Source organism: Mizuhopecten yessoensis, unplaced genomic scaffold (genome assembly GCF_002113885.1).
Source record: "Mizuhopecten yessoensis strain PY_sf001 unplaced genomic scaffold, ASM211388v2 scaffold10933, whole genome shotgun sequence".
In the NCBI taxonomy this organism is placed as follows: Eukaryota; Metazoa; Mollusca; class Bivalvia; order Pectinida; family Pectinidae; genus Mizuhopecten; species Mizuhopecten yessoensis.
In genome coordinates, this window is record NW_018408794.1 from 699,076 (window position 1) to 720,279 (window position 21,204).

Here is a 21,204-nt window from a genome sequence, read left to right on the forward strand (position 1 = left end):
CCCTTGGGAGCATACAGCCAGTGCTGCCATTTCGGCGCTCACAGCTAGCATTCTACAATTCTAGAACTGCCCAACCACATACTCATTTACAGCTGAGTAGACTGGAACAAGCGGATAAAGTATCTTGCTCAAAGATACAACACAATGAACACAGTGCCGTGACTCGAACCTGCAACCAGGCATGGGGTAATGGTAATGTGTAATGGTAATTAATTGCAATTAATTACATTTTGTTAAGTATTTGGATGTAATGTGTAATTGAGGATTTTTTCAATTACATGTAATGGTAATTTAATTAATTACATTGAAAAATGTATGTAATGCCCAATCACTTTTAATTACTTTAATGTTGAGTGTTGATGTTTCATGTATCCTTTATACAATTTAATCAAATAGAAAGTTTCCAAAGTAAATATTCATTATGTAAGGACCCAGGTAATAAGTAGAGGTTATACCAGTATTGATCCTAATCCCCTATTCCTAGCTAATAGCTATTGTCCTCCTTCCCAGAGACCAGGTAACTTGTGATTTTAATAACAAAAGATTGCTACACAGTGAGTACATGTATCATTACAGGGTTGACCATTCAGAACATTCTATCTTTGTAAGGGTGAACTTATAGTGAACAGTACTACTTACACTGAAAAACACCTTCACTTGAAAACTTGAACAACCACATTTGAGCCATTTTTAAATCCCCAAACACACAACAGCAGGGTATTTTAAGGCAAGATGGATTTCTTCAGTTTTCTGCGAGCAACCCCAAGGAACAGACACCAATCTGGGTTGGCACCAAAGGAAGTAGAGAAATATCTTGAAAACTTTTGTATTGATATGGAGGATGACCCTTTGTCATTTTGGCAAACAAACTCTGTCCAATACCCTGTTCTGTCAAAACTTGCTATCAAGTATTTGACTATCCAATCATCTTTAGCTTCAGTCGAGAGACTATTCAGTTTAGCCGGGATGATGGATTCCGCCCAGACAGATGCCGTCTAAATGACGAAACTTTTGAACATCTGATGATGTTAAAATGCAATATGCATGTTTACATATGCAGTGTAAGCTGTCTGAGCAGAACATCTTCCCAGAGTTCAGTACATGTACATACCATGCGGGTGTATACATACATTTTGTATATATTTAGTGATGTAAATTCCCTGTATGAAACACAAACAACAGGTTCATAACAGATAAATTTAAATATGTCATTTAAACTTGTATTTTTATTGGCTTGGATTAAAAATAATATACCCAGATTATAGATCAACAGTACATTCCCAACTCACTCAACTGATAACCTGGAGGTTAACATGCATTTTAGCAACAAAATAAAGCTTTCCAGTAACATTTTTATAAAACTGTCTATGAAATTCATTAACAACGTTGAGTCCTGTGCATAAGGTTTAGCAAAAAAAAATCAGTTACAGTCTTTTAAAATCATTGGAGTAAAATTATAATCTCAAATGAACACAATGCACTTCCCCTACAAAAAGTGTGTCATATATGAGAAATTCTTACACTTATTGAACTGATCTTCGAATATTAGGTGTAGAATTGTTCAATTGTTAAAAGATTTGGTCAATACCCAGTAAAACTATCCCTACCATCATTACGATCAATACGTCGGGTTTTCTGTTCCTACCAAATAATTCTGTGGAGTAACATCATATAGCCCTAGTAAGTTTATTCCCTAAGAAATTGCTTTCATTTATTTTTCATAGTCCATGGCCTTTCATGTAGTCTCTGCCTGTCTAGAGATGACATGGCTTTTTTGGATGGCATTAAATGTTCCGACAGCCCTGCACGCTTCTTCCGTTTGGCGCCTGCCATATAACTGTCATCATCAGCAGCATCTAGAGGTGGTAGTGGATCTCCATACCCAGTGTTAGGATTGAGATAAACTGACCGACCTGCACCACTAAATCCTGAACTGACATCAGCCTCAGTTGGAGGTTTTTCCTCATCCTGTTTTACAGAATTCCCAACTATGTCTGATCCACGATCATGCGAAAATTTACAATTTTTTCCAAACTTACATTTTCCTCTCTGAAATTTGAAACATACATTCTTCTTGGCTTGTTTTCTGGCCTCAGTCATTTTCACATGCTGTTCTAAGATAGAGTTTTTAGCTTTTTCAGCTAATTCATATTTATTGCTGAATACTGACTGGCTATCTTTTAGATCTCCAAGGTCTGGTATCGGTAGGTTATCTGCCAAAGGATTTGGGAGTTTGTATTGATTATCTCCCTTTGATCCTGTTTCTTGTCCTTTTGACTGGTGGTCTCCCTCATCACTACTGGTGCTGTCACTGTCGCCTCCTTGGAAATAATTCACACTCTTTCTGGGTTCTGTAGGCAATGTAACAGGTGATGCACTTGAATGATTGGATCTGAAATAAAGCCAATAAAGTCAGTTGTATATACATCCAACATACATTTACACCACTAGTAGTATTTTTGAATTGCAATAACATGTACATGCTAGCATATCATTCGTCATTGTAACAACATCTGTCTATACTTCAATCAATTTAGACCGTGCTTTACTAGAAAGACATGCTAATACAAGGCAAAATACATTACATGTGATTTAAGAATTGATATGAATGGAGGTCAAAATCAAAACAATCCACATTTTGGCCTCAAAGATGTAATGCCTGTGTTTAAATTATAAACTTGATTTTAAACAAGAAAACAAAGTTGTGTTGAATTTGACTAAAGATTCAAGCTTACCATTATGTTGAATTTGACTAAAGATTCAAGCTTACCATTGTGTTGAATTTGACTGAAGATTCAAGCTTAACAGAAGAGTCGAGAACTGTCCAGAAAAATTGTCAATATTTTTCCAGATATTTTTCATCGTCACTGCTATATTTTATCAAAGCTACACGTTATGAGGGATATTTGAATACATGCATATGGCATGCCATTAAGAAATGACCTTTTGCTATTCAGCTATCAGTAAAATGACCATTTGTACAAGTTACCTACATAAACTAGACACTGCAACCAGAGTGGTATACAATGCCAACAGCAACTTCTAGTCATGTAACTGTGATCTGAACAAGTTTAACAGGCCCTGAAACTTTATGCATGTATACCTTATGAACACTGAATCCTTGACACATGGAATATAGACTATAAGTCCTTAGTGAAGTTCTCTCCATTTCAAAACAAGCACACTCGAATGACTAACACAATAACGGTGACTATCCAGGGAAATATTAAGATGTAGTCATTACCTGTACATGCTACAGTTTAACACTATACAATGAACTAGGAACACAATAACATTTTATTGTATAGTTTTGTTGTAATATTGAAATTTCAGATCAGAGAAGATCAATTTCAATAAGAGTCAGTGGGCATGTATAAAAAATTACATAATCTTGACTGACATTAAAAACAAGAGATCCTAGAAGGATATTGGCGCCCACCATGAAAGGATCTTGATCAGATCAACAAAAGCTGATCTTTCAACTTCTTAACTCTTCATTTTCCTTACAGATAATATAACCCGGTCCCATGTTGGAAATCCTACAAGGGATTCTTGTACATTAATTTCACCCTTGTAATGTTTTATGTCATCTGTCAATCTTTTATGCTATTCTGTATAGTTGTTGAACAAGTGTGGCATGGCAAGTCTATTATATTTTGTGTGCCATGCATACATTTCTTGTTTACTGGATATAACAAGGTATTTACATTAATGCTTAATGGCCATCAAGGAAAGTTTTGGTGTTGTTTATTGTACTGACAGCCTAACAAATGATTTGCCTCAGGTGGGGCATAGGTAGATCAGAGTAATCAATATAATGTGGCAAAGGCAATTACAATCGTTACATATACAGGTATGTTTAGGATCTCATGTTGTATATATATATATTTTTTCATTTTTTTCTCTGTAAATATTTAAAGGACAGCTAGTCATTTGGCACAGGGTTTTTTAAAAACTGGTGATAAAGGATAAGGATACTCAGTCAGATAGAAGAATTATAAACACAAAACACTACTCTGAGTTATCTCCCTTGTGTTATCAACCAACCCTTCACTATTTTTGACAACTACATGTGAGATATGCTACTGTACAGCAATTGCTGTACCCATTTTAATATTGTAGGATTATTGAGTAAGATTCTTTAATGTAACCTAGAGGTCATAAGAACAATCAGAAATAGATACCTAGTATCTATATTGAGCACAGAAACAACACATTTTTAAGAGAGATACAGTGGATATACTTCATTTAAAAGTGTCCTCATGTTGTTAACAGATTGTTATATTATAGACTTGTCTTAATTTTGTGTTGATATCTTGATCAACATCACCAGCATTAAATTATGGATTTATATAATCTATATAATCTAATATCTATATAATCTATATAATCTATCTATATAATCAACAGCAGTGTTTTGAGTGGGGCTAAACTACTGGACTTCAGATTGATATACTATCACTCTAACTGATTGAGCTACCTGGTCAACTGAAGTGTCCTTGTCCAACTGTTCTAAAGTTATATCCAAATTAATTAAATTTTATGGGACAGTTACTGTATATAGGATAAACCAGTACAGTGGAACAGGGACCCTAAGTTTTATGTCTCTGTCAATCATAAGTAGCACGCTGTGGCCTTTACCATGACTGACATCCATCTCGGGTTTTGGGATCCTGATAATGTCATGATATTAAAATAGAAAAATCTGTCAAATACCATTTACTACTATGAAGAATGGTGGGTTAGAAATGGGAAAACAGTATCTTTTTGACTTTTGTTTATAGACTTTTGAATTCTGAAATTATCTCTAAAAATAAGAGTGGGATCAGATGGATGGACAGTTAGAAAAAACAGTCACCTTGACTACTACTACAGGTCACCCGCACCACCGATACCGGGCCCCCCATCACCGATACCGGGCCCCAGCATCACCGATACTGGGCTCTAATTAACCAAAAGAAGAAGAATTACAAAGCCCTAAATACTGACCTAGAGGATTTCAGAGTCACCAGTGAAACTCCAATGACCTAGATTTTGACCATATATTTCATAAGTAAGAATTAAGAGTATGACCTAGATTTTGACCTTCTGATCTTACAAAGAGGAACAAGAATTTGAGATACCTTGATTCAGATCAGCTTATCTTTATGAGATGAACTAGAATTCTAATGTTTAAATGAGTTAGTGATCATCCTATATACTGAACTTTAAAGCTTGAAATGTACTGATTTTGGCTCCAGCATCATAATATATAGGGCTTCAGCAAAATGTTACATTATGTGTATACAGAATGTACATGGAGTGTTAGCAGGCTGTCAGAAATGATGATACATGTATATGGTATATTGATTAAGGGTTTACCTGAGCTTTGCACCTGAAGTCATCACTGAATCAGAAGTACAATCTGTATGTAACAGAATTCATTATTTTGTCAATGCCTCTGCTAGGAGTCAAACCCGGGACCCCTATAGTTTACTAGTTTTAAGCTCTAAAGCCGAATGAGCTACAGAGGAATTCTCCAGTTTGTAGATTTAACTTGAGGCTTATATATATATATAGCTAATTAATGTTTTCCTTTGTAATCACATGTACCTAGTATAATATAAACATGAGAGCAGTCAAGTGGTGTATTTTATAACTTTGAACTAAAATTTGATTTAACTCATTTATTTAAAATTGGCAGATGAAAAAGAAAATATTTTTCCACTGAGACCCCCCCCCCCCCCCCCCCCATTCTTTACACAAAATAAAGCCATCCTGTTAGCAACATGATTGTCAATATGTGAGTCTCTTAAAAGTCCATGTTAAAACATCTTAACCTGTCTGATAAGAACATATCTATGTGTCTGAAGTTCATGTTGAATTAGCACCTGTTAAATAGGAGCATGCATGGTTGGCATCACAGCGGTTAATGCTGAAGGTTAAAATGTGTGTTATATATGTTAAACAATTATGGTCAGTCAGAGAATATAAATGTTTGTTAAATGTTACCTGAAGGAGATGGCCTAACATAAGATTTTATATCTTGTTGCCAGATCCTTTCAATTGATGTGATTATATTGTATTGTAAATGAATTTAAGTAATAAATATTGTTTAAACCAATACTGAAGGGGCAGCTATTTAAAAGGTGCTTGAAGGGGCACCTGTTAAATAGGAGCCTGGCTGTATGTCTCAGCAGTTAATGTTGAAGGGGCATCTGTTTAATAGGAGCCTGGCTGTGTGTCTCAGCAGTTAATGTTGAAGGAGCGGCACCTGTTTAATAGGAGCCTGGCTGTGTGTCTCAGCTGTTAATGTTGAAGGGGCGGCACCTGTTTAATATGAGAATGCTAGTGTGTCTTTGCAATGCAGTTCATGGTGAAAGGGCACCTGTTTAATAGGAATCTGTCTCTTTATCTTACTAAGTTATATAATTAGCTATTAATGCTGAAGGGGCACCTGTTATATTTAATATGAGCATGTTTGTGTCTCAGCTGTTAATGCTGAAGGGGCACCTGTTTAATATGAGCATGTTTGTGTCTCAGCTGTTAATGCTTAAGGGGGAACTGTTTAATATGAGCATGTTTGTGTGTCTCAGCTGTTAATGCTGAAGGGGCACCTGTTTAATATGAGCATGTTTGTGTCTCAGCTGTTAATGCTGAAGGGGCACCTGTTTAATATGAGCATGTTTGTGTCTCAGCTGTTAATGCTGAAGGGGCACCTGTTTAATATGAGCATGTTTGTGTCTCAGCTGTTAATGCTGAAGGGGCACCTGTTTAATATGAGCATGTTTGTGTCTCAGCTGTTAATGCTGAAGGGGCACCTGTTTAATATGAGCATGTTTGTGTCTCAGCTGTTAATGCTGAAGGGGCACCTGTTTAATATGAGCATGTTTGTGTCTCAGCAGTTAATGCTGAAGGGGCACCTGTTTAATAAGAACATGTCGGTGTCTTTGATTTCAATGTTGAAGTGGAACCTTTATAACAGGAACATATATGTTTCTTTACTGTTGAATGGCATTAGCCTTAGATGTTTATGTGAATATTGCATTTATCTAATGGGAGCATGTTGAAAGGACATCAATGCAAAATATCTTCTTCGTTTTGGGTCGCATCTGGGATGATTGTTGGTATAATGTGTCAAATATGATCCTCAGGTGATCTTACAAAAGAATAGCAATACTTAAAAAAAGAAAAACAATGTCTATCTTTGATGAAAACAGAAACCTACATTTTTTTTATAAACAGCAGGACACTATGGCAGTTTGCCATAGAGCTTTGATCATGTGATGAATGAACAAGATTCTATGACTCAATAAGTTTACTAATGCTTATTTAATCTTAATACAAAGATCCATTTTGAACTCCATAAACCAAAGAACACAATTAAAAGATGCTGGACAAAATACAGTAAGTATTGACAACAACAAAACTAGTCCTTAATGAATATATTGTGATGGAAAAATAGCAAAGTAACCAAAACCAACTATATATTTTACAATAATTATGAAACAAGTCTTGTCAACATGCAAATGTCAGCGAACATAGGTTTAATCATCTGTTATTATCATAACCATTGCAACCGGTTTATTTTTACAGCTGATGTACCCCTATTATCGTAAATTTGAATAAAACACTTGTAGTAGGACGAGGAATAGTGATAAAGATAGTGCCATCGCTGGGCCTCGAACCCGCGACTCTCGACTCTTCAGCCCGATGCTCCACCGCTAAGCTAAAGGGAAATTCCCTACAGCTGACACTTGTAAGGCAACCTAATTAATCCACATCTTTTACACACTATCATTTTACTGGACATTACATATAGAAGACCCACCTTGTCCACAAATACTGTTAAAAAACAGCCATTATTTTTAAATTTTGTCATTTTTTTTACTTAGCGATGCTTTTCATTCCTGGAGACTTTTTTTTAAAAGATGGTCAGGTGTTTTGTTATCTTGGACTTTTATAGACGTCAAGTTACTAAGATATTTAGTACATACTTATTAACAACGTGCATTTAGGAAAACTATGCAGCAAAGGTGCATCATTAAACGCATGTTTATATTATGCATTAAATGCATGCTTCACCAGATTCTGATGTTGCTGCAAACTCCTAAACTGGATAGGGCCCATTAGATATATATGCGATCTATCAACAACGTTACAATACAATACTGTGAATACACAAGCACATTATTGCTGATCTAAATTACTAATTAAACATGAATCGACTAGCAAAATATAAGGAAATCTATTTTAGTCATCTTATTGTATTATTCTATGGGAGCTTCTAAAACGTACGAGATTCTGTCATCTTCTATAACAGCAGAATCGATGTCCGAATCTTCACCACTATCTCCGTAGTCTGCTACGAGGGTAGCCATTCTACTTCCTGTATTTTCAAGTTCGCGGGTAAGAAATCTGTTTTTTTGATTGGTCGATATTACCGGCGAAGTTGCCGAGCGATAGACGTCATTGCATATCAATGAATGCAGGAATATTTACGATGAAAAAAACAATGACAACACTATTCGCCACCAAATAATCACTTTAAGCTTCGGTTTGTTAACTGTTTATGTTAATTTTACATTTTATTTTATACATTATTCCGATCATTCCCCGATCAGCTGACGGATGTAGACGGCGATACCTTCGCATATTAAACACGAAAGGGACCTGTCGGAATCGAGAATAAATTCTGCGATTGAAACCGGTTTTTGAGGTAAGATTTGATGAAATATGCATACGATATGTATTTCAATAACACAAGTTTGACATAAAATTAAAATTCTGTGCATATGTATTGACTGATGGTGAACACGTGACATTATGTCGCACCCACAAATTTAGCATAATTATTTAACCCTTACGACTCTGTCTGTCTGCTCACTTTTTGACAGGAGCTGGATCGGGATGTCGGGGAAAGTGAGACACAGAACGTCAGCGAATGCGGCAGACTCCGCCACTCAATCGGTGAACGAAAAGATCTTGAAAGAATGTCATTCTCTCTACATCGATCCCGAAAACGGTAAGTATTTTTGTTTTATATGTCAAAAGTTATTTCTTTTTCTTCTTCGGCAGTTTCATCTACCGGCCATTACCCAGTACACGACTTCGCAATAAACTTGCATGGCAGGCTAGGGTTAGGCTATTCTTTGGGGAAAAAATGTGTGACGTGTATAAGGATATATTTTTAACTATTCTGAAACTTTCACCTTTATTTATGAATCATATACAAACGTATTCAGTATTTTCAGACGGGAAGGTCATATAAATCATTTGTCCTATTTCGTAGCTAACACTGCGGCTCAAAAATATTTGCCCTGACCCGGCGGAGCTGAGCTAAATATAATCCAGTCTGCCGACTATTGAATAGTTCTCTCAGCTGATCAAAGGTCACTACTTTCACTGAACCGGAGCGTGATTTCAGGATTTTTCCTTATACAAGTTTCTTCATTGAAAACATTCCTATTGGAGTTACACGCGCAGTGGAAAAAATCCAGATGATTCTGTAGGTTTTAACACTGGTGGTTTTTCCACACCGCATCATCTATGTTAATTTTGTCCTGTCTGCAGTCTACTGTAGGTGAATCATCCTGAGTACTTGGGGACCTCAGTAGTGCTCTAGGAATTTTTATGGGAAGAAGTATGCAAGACATATCATATGTCGATAGTTTAATTCATGTCTTTTGTACAATATTATATCTGCTTGGTTGTGCTGGGGAAATTTACATGGCAACCCTCATGTCTACTATGAAAATTTATTCACAGGCCTAGACATTTAACTTTTCCTGCATGACTTTTTCAATTAAATCAATTTTATTACCTCAATTAATTTTTAGTTTTAGTGATTTAGTTTATTAAAGATATCTGTTTCCTTTCTTTCTTGTATCAAATTTCTATTTAATTAACACCACTTTACGAACTAAGGTCTGAGCATGCCATATATGTATGTAAATGAGCAGGAAATGAGTGTAAGTCAAGCTTATTATAGTTTTGACTCAGGTTTAAGTGTTAATGGTTAACTTTGTGATTTTTTTTCTCTCTGATAAAACTTAATTTCATTGTCTGTAATTACATAACTCATTATTTCTTTAAATTTTGCTCATGTCCCATCATGATCATATAGTTTCATTTTCATATTTTTCTTGCAGGATGTTATGGCAAACTGTGAGAGCAGTACAATTAATTATATAAATTTATTTTGTATATATATATATATATATATAAAGCAACATTATGTACATGTTTGAAATCTTTGAAGCATTGCAGCAAAATGATGATGAGTTTTTATCATAATCAATTCAGGACCAGACAATTCAACTCTGGCAAGCACCTGTCTGCAAACTTACACCATATATTATGGAGCCAAGTCAAGGATCTGCTTTTATTTAAAAATTATCTTACAGATTAGATTCTTGCTAATCCAACAGAAACAGGATAAACAGATGTCGACTGGAAAAACCCTTTATGTATTACTGCGTAAAAGGAGGGAAAAAAGATATTATCATGCATGGTCACCTCATCAGAGCTATCTAATTAAATATTTGTTTTTCAAAAGCTATTCATATGCTTTTATTATTATATTAAATTTGGAAAAATTGTTGCAAATTCTGATTTTTGATTGGTATTGTTATACTTTTACTCTTTTTAAAAAAAAATCATAAGTGGGTTTATGGAAAATACATCTTACTAAAGGTATGTTTTCTATAACTTGTGAACTTGAAAGAAGTTGCAAAATGGGATCAAATTGTAACATCACTGAAACCAGTGCTTGAAATGGACCAATCTCCAAGCAAATACTTGAAAATATTGCAAAGCTCAAAAAAAGAAACCATATTGCCAATTTGCCGTCAGTCTTAAACTGGATTGAAAATGTCGGCAGCTAAGGCCTAGCTTCAAATTGACATCACTGCCTAAGATGAATTGCGAGAAATCCTGCAGATGACTTAAGAATTGCCAGAAATTATGTAGATGACATCAAGTTGACCTCCATTTTTCCACACTGAATCCAAAAGCTGAAAAAATGTCATGAATTCTAAAGCTGACATCAAGTTGCTACAATCTGAAAGCTGACAAGTGGCAATGATCTCATGGAGTAAATAGCAGCTCATATATAACATGGAATTGGCATCACTTTAAAAGTTACAGACCATGCCACTGTCATCAATCACAGGAAAGACTTGAGCCGACATCAAGATGCCATAGATCCCAAAGCTGACAGAATATCAACAGTTTATATCCAAGATAAAATTTGCATTGCTTCAAAAGCTGACTAATTATTCTACAAATCCTGCAATTGACATCAAATTGTCACAATCTCGAAGTTGACGTTGATTTTCTGAAACTGCCAAACTAACACAAAGTTGCCAAATTTTCAGTACTTCAGCTGACAACAAATTAATTGCTACAGTCTCAAAGAAGACATTGAGTTTCTCTGAATCCCAGACTGACCTGAAGCTGTAATTAGCTGATATACTGTATGAGATTGGGATCACCACAGAAGTTACAAATCCTGCTGCTGTCATCAAATTGCTGCATTTTCAAAGCTGACGAGTGACCATAAATTTCAAAGCTGACGAGTGACCATGAATTTCAAAGCTGACGAGTGACCATAGATTTCAAAGCTGACATGACATCAAGGTGTTTATTCAGACATCACACTGCCATAATCCCAAAGCTATCATAAAGATGTTGAAATATCAAAAATTACACCAAATTGCTTTAATCCTAAAGCTGGCACCGATTTTACACAATCAAGTTGTCATGAATTCCAAAGCTGACATCAAGTAAATTCCAATATACCAAAGGTGACTTGATGGTAATTGCCACAATCCCATAGCAGACATCAAGTTAATTGCTGCATTGTTGAAACTCTGGCATCAGGGTAATTGACATAATGTCAAAGATGACTTAAAAGTTATTGCCACAATCCCAAAGCTAACATGTACGGTATGTCAAATGGCCACAATCTCTAAAGCGATTTAGGAAAGAAAAAAGAACTTGACTGAAAACATTTAGCTGCATTCTCAATGCTATTATCAAATTAATAGCCACACAACAATTGTGACATCATGGTATCTCTATTAATAGTCCTCATCATACAGCAGACAGTTATAGTCTTTATCATAGAGCAGACAGTTATAATCTTTATCATACAGCAGACAGTTATAGTCTTTATCATACAGCAGACAGTTATAGTCAATACATCAGACAGTTATAGTCAATACATCAGACAGTTATAATCGTTATCATACAGCAGACATTTATAGTCAATACAGCAGGCAGTAATAGTCTTTATCATAGAGCAGACAGTTATAGTTTTTATCATACAGCAGGCAGTTATAGTCAATACAGCAGGCAGTAATAGTCTTTATAATAGAGCAGACAGTTAAAGTCTTTATCATACAGCAGACAGTTATAGTCAATACAGCAGACAGTTATAGTCTTTATCATAGAGCAGACAGTTATAGTCTTTATCATACAGCAGACAGTTATAGTCAATACAGCAGACAGTAATAGTCTTTATCATACAGCAGACAGTTATAGGCTTTATCATACAGCAGACAGTTATAGTCTTTATCATACAGCAGACACTTAATAGTCTTTATCATACAGCAGACAGTTATAGTCTTTATCATACAGCAGACAGTTCTCTATCATACAGCAGACAGTTAAAGTCTTTATCATACAGCAGACAGTTTATATTCTTTATCATACAGCAGACAACTTTCAGTTTGTTTCCACAATTCAAAATCTGACTTACAATTGTAATGGTCTCAATGGGAAATGTTACATCAAGTATATTGCTGCATTTTCAAAATTGACATTATATTATAATTCTTATATTACATCACTTCAATTGCCACAATCCCAAAGATGATGTCAAATTAAGAGCTAAAATCCCATAGTGGACATCAGTTGTAATCAGTCCCAATGCTGAAGTCTTTTAGCTGACATCAAGTGAATGGCCATAACCAGAAAGCTGATATCAAAGTTATTTCAAAGGCAACAATCGCAAAGCTTACATTATGTTGCCATGAAACAAAAAGCTGACATCTATTGACAAAGTTCCCAGCGCAGACATCAACTTACAAGAATCCTAAATCTGACATCAATTAAATGGTCCAAATCCTAAAGTTAACATTAAGCTGCCATAAATTCAGGAGCTAAAATCAGTTTGTCAGGAATTCTTAAGCTAATAAAGTAAACTGACACAAATCTTAATTTGAAATATTGACATGAATTTCCATGCTGACATCCAATTAATAGCCAAAATTTCAAAGGTGATATCTGTAAATTTCCAAAATTCAAAAGCAAATCTATATACCAAGTTGCCATGATTGCATAGCTGAAATAACACTGCACATTTTGCATTGAACCCCAAAGTGAACATCATTAAGTTGACACATTTACAAAGTTGAAAGCAACCTATATTCAGTTACCCCAAAACTAACAGTTATTGCTACTATCTTCAAAGTGCATGTGACATCAAGTTGCTAATGGCTGCAATCTGAGCAAACCTAGTGATTTATCTCCATCCCAAGACTGGCATTGACTTGCCTTGAATTCCAAGACTCCCATTGACTTGCCTTGAATTCCAAGACAGACATCAAGTTACCTTGAATTCCAAGACAGAAATCATGTTGCCTTGAATTCAAAGACAGACATCACGTTGCCTTGAATCCAAGACTGACATAGAATTGCCTTGAATTCCAAGACTGACATCAAGTTGCCTTGAATTCCTATCCTAAGACTAACATTGATTTGCCTTGAATTCCAAGACAGACATGAAGTGTCCTTGAATTTGAAGACTGACATCAAGTTGCCTAGAATCCAAGACTGACATCAAGTTGCCTTGAATAAAAGACTGACATTGAGTTGCCTTGAATTCCAAGACTGACATCGAGTCGGCTTGAATTCAAAGACTGGCATTGAGTTGGCTTCAATTCCAAGACTGACATTAATTGGCTTGAATTCAAAGACTGGCATCGAGTTGCCTTGAATTCCAAGACTGACATCCAGTTGGCTTGAATTCCAAGACTGACATCCAGTTGGCTTGAATTCAAAGACTGAAATTGAGTTGCCTTGAATTCCAAGACTGTTACAAGTTGCCTTGAATTCCAAGACTGACATCAAGTAGCCTTGAATTTCAAGACTGACATCAAGTTGGCTTGAATTTCAAGACTGACATCAAGTTGGCTTGAATTTCAAGACTGACATCCAGTTGCCTTGAATTTCAAGACTGACATAGAGTTGCCTTGAATTGCAAGACTGACATCCAGTTGCCTTGAATTCCTAGACTGACAATGAGTTGCCTTGAATTCCAAGACTGACATCCAGTTGGCTTGAATACCAAGACTGACATCCAGTTGGCTTGAATCCCTAGACTGACATCGAGTTGCCTTGAATCCAAGACTGACATCAAGTTGCCTTGAATTCCAAGACTGAAATTAAGTTGCCTTGGATCTCAAGACTTTCATGCATCAAGTTGGCTCGAATTTCAAGACTATCAAGTTGCCTTGAATTTCAAGACTGTCATCAAGTTGCCTGGAGTTTCAAGACTGACATCAAATTGCCTTGAGTTTCATGACTGACATCACTCAAAATAATATTGAACCCAAAACTGGTATGAAGTAAATTGCCACAATTCTAAAAGTGATATTAAACAAATAAGCCAAGGTAATGTTGGTACCAATCTCCAACTATTCCCGACGTTGATTCCAACCTTGCACAGTTTCCTATGTTGAAATCAACTTCTTATTGTTTCAAGCATATCTATATCAACACTCCAAGAAAATAACTTCTATGCATGTATATACAACGTATAGAAGCAACAAAGAGATGAACAAAGTGTAAATAAAACTGCAGGGCAATCAAACTACATGGGTAGTGACAACAAAACCACAGGGCAATCAAACTTCACAGGAAGTGACAACAAAACCACAGGGCAATCAAACTACATGGGAAGTGACAACAAAACCACAGGGCAATTAAACTACACGGGAAGTGACAACAAAACCACAGGGCAATTGAACTACACGGGTAGTGACAACAAAACCACAAGGCAATCAAACTACACGGGAAGTGACAACAAAACCACAGGGCAATCAAACTAAACGGGTAGTGACAACAAAACAACGGGGCAATCAAACTACATGGGAAGTGACAACAAAACCACAGGGCAATCAAACTACACGGGAAGTGACAACAAAACCACAGAGCAATCAAACTACACGGGTAGTGATAACAAAACCACAAGGCAATCAAACTACACGGGAAGTGACAACAAAACCAAAGGGCAATCAAACTACACGGGAAGTGACAACAAAACCACAGGGCAATCAAACTACACGGGTAGTGACAACAAAACCACAGGGCAATCAAACTTTACGGGTAGTGACAACAAAACCATAGGGCAATCAAACTACACGGGTAGTGACAACAAAACCACAGGGCAATCAAACTACACGGATACTGACAACAAAACCTGACAACAAAACCACAGGGCAATCAAACTACACGGGTAGTGACAACAAAACCACAGGGCAATCTAATGAGCAACAGCGAGATGTCAGTGTGTTAGACCAACAGCTGTTGTCAGATTAATTTTGCAGATTTATACAGTATCTTAGCAATTTCATTTACTTATTCCTCCTGCCCTCACCTATTTGATAAATATATGCATTATTCCTGCACACCGAAAGAGGCGACTAAGTGTTAACCCCCTGCTGTGACTGTTAAATCCACTGCAGCATTGAGAGGCGACTAATGTGGGAAGTCCGTAGTAATTTGAGATTTTTCACATTTACCGGGCCTGATTCCCACGTGCACATGTTCCACATTTTTGATATCTTGTCCCTTCTTTCTGATGCTTATCTCTCGTTGACTCACTTTATGTGATGGTGCATCTTGCGCAAGAATAGGTCCTCTACATATATTTAGTAGTTAAAGAGTTTTCTAGAGGGATTCTTCTCCGATTTTGGTTATCATTTGGCGGGTTGCCGTTGTGTTTCATTGGGCGAGTCATCTTAGTGCACTTTCAATATAAAGCAGAGCCAGCGAGCGTTCTGATATTTAGACTATCAGCGTTCCTTGTCCGCAATGCTCTCAGCTTAATTGCTGCCTTCGGCTGTCTTTAGCCGAGGGGACTATTGATTTTATATAATAGCTATATTTTCAATTATAGTATATCAGATCTATCTTCTTGTAATATGATGTATATGTACATGTAACTGTTCTGTTTCACTGTGTAGATAAAGGAGGGGATCGCTCCGAAAATTTGACAACCTAAACTTGTCCACACTGTTGGAATTACTTCTTTGCCCCATAAATATATATATATATATATATGGCTTACTCCAACACTCCCTAAACAACCATATATAGCTTACTCCACCAATCCCTAGTCAACCATATATAGCTTATTCCAACAATCCCTTAACAACCATATATAGCTTATTCCAACAATCTCTAAACAACCATATATAGCTTATTCCAACAATCTCTAAACAACCATATGTAGCTTACTCCAACAATCCCTAAACAACCATATATAGCTTACTCCAACAATCCCTAGTCAACCATATATAGCTTACTCCAACAATCCCTAGTCAACCATATGCTCTAACAATCCCGATCAACCGTATACTCCAACAATCCCAATCAACCTTATATATATAGCCATCTCCAACAACTGAAGACAAACAGCCATGTATGTGTTATATGTTTTTGCTTTTTCTCTAACAGTTAATTTTAAAATACAAATATACCAGGAAATTGTCACTGTCGTTAATGAGGGCAAATTTATTGTTAATGCTAACATTAATAAACAACATAGTTATTATATGTGAAGGGCAAAATAACACAAGGCAGTTATGGATATTGGCAGAGTACGGTGCAAAATTGATTGGTGGTGAGTGACCTGGTATACATCAGCATTTTTCTGTTCCTTAGTTTTGCATTTTTCATTTGAGTNCCCCCCGAAATATCGTTGTTTTATATTTTGACATTACTAATTTTGTAACTAGGTCCAAAAAACCAGAGTTTGAAAGTCAAACTCATTGAACAACCTAGCCCTGGAAATAAAATGACAAGAGCTGGGGCCAGTTAAGGCGTCTGACATTTTGCTACTACTAGCCCTCCACCACTGGGTTGCGGATTTGAGACATACGTGGGACAGTTGCCAGGTACTGGCAGTAGGTCGATGGTTTTTCTCTGGGAACTCCGGCTTTCCTCCACCACCAAAACCTGGCCATCCTTAAATGACCATAGCTGTTTATAGGACGTAAAACACAAACAAAAAAATAAGTGATAAGATAAAGAGAGGCCTCCCTTTACATTTACTGAAATGTTCTGTCGGGTAAAACAATTTGTTGGTAAAGTCATTTTCTTTACAACAGAGAAACAAGCATTTCGGATATCAGAATGTAGGATATTACACCATGTTCTGACACTCGGGATCAGATCCGTAGATCAATTTTCACTGCACGTAGCAGGTGAATTTTTAACTTTGTGAGCCGAGTGATATTATAATGGTTTATAAATTTAGTGAAAAATGAGCATGGTCAGGAAATTGCTTAAATGCCATGAACTTGTCATGTTTCTTTGCCGTCAATGAAATATTTTATCCAAACTTGGAACTTGGTTTAGTCAATCAGTTGGTGAAAAGGGGCCCTGTTGAAATGTTTGAGGTTACTACAGGGAATGAGTTTCCAAGTTGACACTGGCACATTTTGGTAGAAATAGGAATTGAGTCATTGTTGCATGAATCAGAAAAAAAATGTAAGCATGTTCATGAAAGATCAAAAGATTTAACTTTTCTTAAAAAGACAACCGGTGTCATCTCTGCCAACATAACGCATAGAAAATAGTGTGTAACATACCCCTGGGCAGGAGATTCATCTTAAGCGAATATGTTATCTGCTAGATTTTAAATACCTTTGAAGTTACTTTTTCCTTTCTAAAATTCCGTTTTTGTTTCAACATGGATACAAGCTATTTTTCATTTCACAAAGATTTTATTTAATATTGCATCTTGCAAAAATTCAAAAGGAATTGGGCAACATGCGTAATGCCTATATAAGCCCTCTCCTGGTATGGACAATGTACTTTAAAATATATTAATTGTAAAATAATTTAAAAGCTTTTTACATCGAGGACGTAAGATATGATAATGTATTTTAACTTAATACAGATAGTATTTTTTTTAAATTAAGAAGTTTGAAAGAAAAGTTGTGTGGAGACAGACCACTTTTGTCAATAAAATTGGTGGTTTTGTGATAGTTAGCTCTTTTGTCTCCTTTGTCATTGAAAAGGTTATACTTTATGAAATAAGGTTAGGTTGTAAAGTTTGTGGATTGTGAAGCAAGGGTGACCGAGGGATCAGTACATTGGGGTTTGGCATTGTTGATGTTATCTTCAGCACCAATAATTTGCCTGCAACAAATCCATTTTTAAGAAATGCTTTGACTTTCTAAAAATTCCCACTTAGGTTTGACTCAAAACTGAAAATCAACATGAACACCAGTAGCCATCTTGAATCTCATGAAAAGTCACAATGTTTTTGTGCATAACTGATGAAGGAATGCTTTGATTTTCATATTAAACTTTCTACACTTGCCTATTGTAAATTACCTGGTTTATGATCAAACTGCTACATGTGACTGATGGGGATGGTAGGAGGGGTGCACGTGCCATTGCATGGAGTTGGTGCAGCTCTGCCTGCAAGAATAACTAGTTATGAAGGTGGCTGAGCAAACACCTCTCTACCCTCTATATTTTGCTGCTTGCCAAAGATGCTGATATCTATATCTTGATATCAACAATATGGTCCCTGGTTGTGGACCTTCAGCTGGAGCTGCCATTAGGGAGCTCGCAGACGTGGACTACGGATCCACATGCAACTGATACCAGTCATCATGGCCTGCAGTACTATACCTGGAGAGAGATCTCTGAAACCGGGATGAATATTCCTAAAGTTGTCTTAGCTGACGCTGATAATTACAGTCAAGGGATTTTAAAATGCCCACTTTGCTTTCTTTTTATAACCATGGTCATTGCTGCAGTATTAAAAAAGCCAAGAATCACTGTTGGGAACCTCTTTATTTCTGCTAATGAAACAGAATCTCGGATGGACAAGAAACAGATTGAGGAGAGGCTAGCCCTTATATCCAATGATAAGTGAGAGGAAACCAAGCTTGCGGCCAGAAGGAACAGTAGAGAGCAAGGGTTCCTTCATGGAACCAACCATCCTAGCTGAAGTTCAGGACAATGAGAAGATTGCCAAGGAGGAAGTTTCAGGCCATAGAGACAATGAAGTTTCAGACAATGGAAAGGTTGACTAAGATGTTACGTGACACAATATATGGTCTGGGTACAGTTGTCCGCACCTAAGACTTAGGCCAATAGTCTTTTTACAAGACTCTTTGTTGGAGAATTATTTTGATATTTTGATGCGACTCGGTTGTTTGGCTAGTTCAACTCTGCCATTGGCAGAGCAGCATTTGAAGCAGCAGGGTAATCAGGGAGGGAGACAACATCTGCCGAAGAGACTTTGATGGGCCCAGGTCAATCAGCTGTCCGTTGGTAGTGAGGAGACCTGTCCACAGGTCCAGAATTGGGATCAGAGACGTGCTGCTAAAGTTGAGCGTCTGCCACATGGGCATTCTTTTTGTACATGGATCTTGGAAGTTGCATGCCCTTGTATGGGCGAGGTGAGAGGCTGCTGCAGGTTGGTTCTAAGCCTGAAGTGCTTCTGATTTTCTTTAAATCAGGGAGAGGGTTGGAAACTTATAATGACCATGTTTACTTGTCAGAGCTTTGGATTCAAATCAATTTATCCAAAAGGTGAAGTGCGGCCATGTGAACCAGCACTCGTTGTGGCCAAGCCACTATATGGACATGTTTTAGGTGCTGTTGGGTCAGATCGTAGTTTACACTTGCTGTTGTGGTCATATGTCATAGTTATTATACATGAAACTTATCACATTCTCACAAGACAATTATCATTTAAACATGAAACTGTAAATTGTATGCATCTTATACAGAATGTATGCCTATTGTAAACAAATGTATTGTAGAAGATGTTCACTGATTTTGTGTTACCTGGATGTTCTAGGTTTGGTGAAGATTGCAGAGAGTCTGGGGATCAGTCTGTTGGCGCCAAGGAAGAAGATCACAGTACTGATGATAGGAAACCACTCTGCAGGCAAAAGTTCCTTCATTAATTGGTAAGTCGTCATATTTTTTGATGTTTTTCTTGATTTTCTGCTTGAATTTTGTATTTGTTTTGTATTGGAAGATTTTCCTATACCTCTTATTGTTTACTGCTGAATTATGCCTGCATGCCTTAATATCCCAAGTTTTTGGATGTCTTGTATTACAGTCAGTATTTTTTTAACTTTACAAAAATCAATATAAAGACATTTTATTACTGGGTCTAGTGCTATTCACAAGAGCAACCTTCCAAAGATTAATGACAGTTTATCAGGTATAATCAAATTTCAAACTTTTAACCCCATTTTAATGTTTAAAGGCAAAATGTGCAAAAAATATATATGTAAAAAAAGAAGACGTAAATAGCATCATCACCTGTTTGATAAAGCAAAGATGTCTTCATTGCAAGAACTGAATGTTTAATTGGTGCTTTTAATGATGTATTTTTGCCCACAAGGCAGTGAAAAATGTCTAAATTTGGGGATTGTTCACAAATTTAATTTTACCATATACTGTATTAGTGTTGATTAGTGCATGTTAAAATATATCAAGTCCAACCCAATTAAAACACTTAATTCAGCTCTGTACCTCTTTGATTTTCCTTTCAAGGGGGAAGCCCAATCTGAGCTTACCATGGCTACCATTCATTTGCATTCTTATTTCCAGAAATGACTTGTCAGCTGTTTAAAAATGACAGTTTGCTTATGTCTGGTAAAATTAGGAAGGAAATGAGTTAGCTGATCTTTATTTCTACAAAATCTATTCAAACCTGCATGGTCGTTGGCTCAATCATAAACACATTAATTTCATTTCAAATGATCCTAACTTTTGTTGACCTTCATTAGAATTTGATGGTTTGCAATCAAGAGTGGGAATTAAAAACCAGAAGCTTCCCTACCCAAACAAAATTTAAACAATCTGATTTAAAGTACAAATTAATTTTCCTCCTATTTCATAGCCACTTTTTTATGTGTAATGTAACACATTCCCGTTGAATCTGTTAAAATGTTG

At 36.3% G+C, this 21,204-nt stretch overlaps 2 protein-coding genes across 5 annotated transcripts in view; one reads left to right on the plus strand and one right to left on the minus strand.

Annotated features, from left to right (window-relative positions):
• Window positions 1-1,189: 1,189 nt before the first annotated feature.
• LOC110463821 lies at window positions 1,190-8,396 on the minus strand. Its single transcript, XM_021518704.1, has 2 exons — window positions 8,278-8,396; window positions 1,190-2,392 (listed from the first exon to the last, which is right to left on the minus strand). Exons 1-2 carry the CDS (start codon window positions 8,358-8,360, stop codon window positions 1,708-1,710), a joined length of 768 nt encoding a protein of 255 aa, XP_021374379.1. The 5' UTR covers window positions 8,361-8,396; the 3' UTR covers window positions 1,190-1,707.
• A 207-nt stretch (window positions 8,397-8,603) lies between these two features.
• The window catches only part of LOC110463820, a 70,993-nt gene continuing 58,392 nt past the window's right edge, over window positions 8,604-21,204 (plus strand). For 2 of the 4 annotated variants that reach the window (XM_021518702.1, XM_021518701.1), the window contains exons 1-3: window positions 8,605-8,698; window positions 8,877-9,004; window positions 20,096-20,207. In XM_021518702.1, the coding sequence (XP_021374377.1) occupies window positions 8,890-9,004; window positions 20,096-20,207 (227 nt within the window). In that variant the 5' untranslated portion in view covers window positions 8,605-8,698; window positions 8,877-8,889. Of the gene's footprint in view, window positions 8,699-8,876; window positions 9,005-20,095; window positions 20,208-21,204 lie in introns of all 4 variants that reach the window. The other 2 variants (XM_021518700.1, XM_021518699.1) reach the window with 2 other exon arrangements.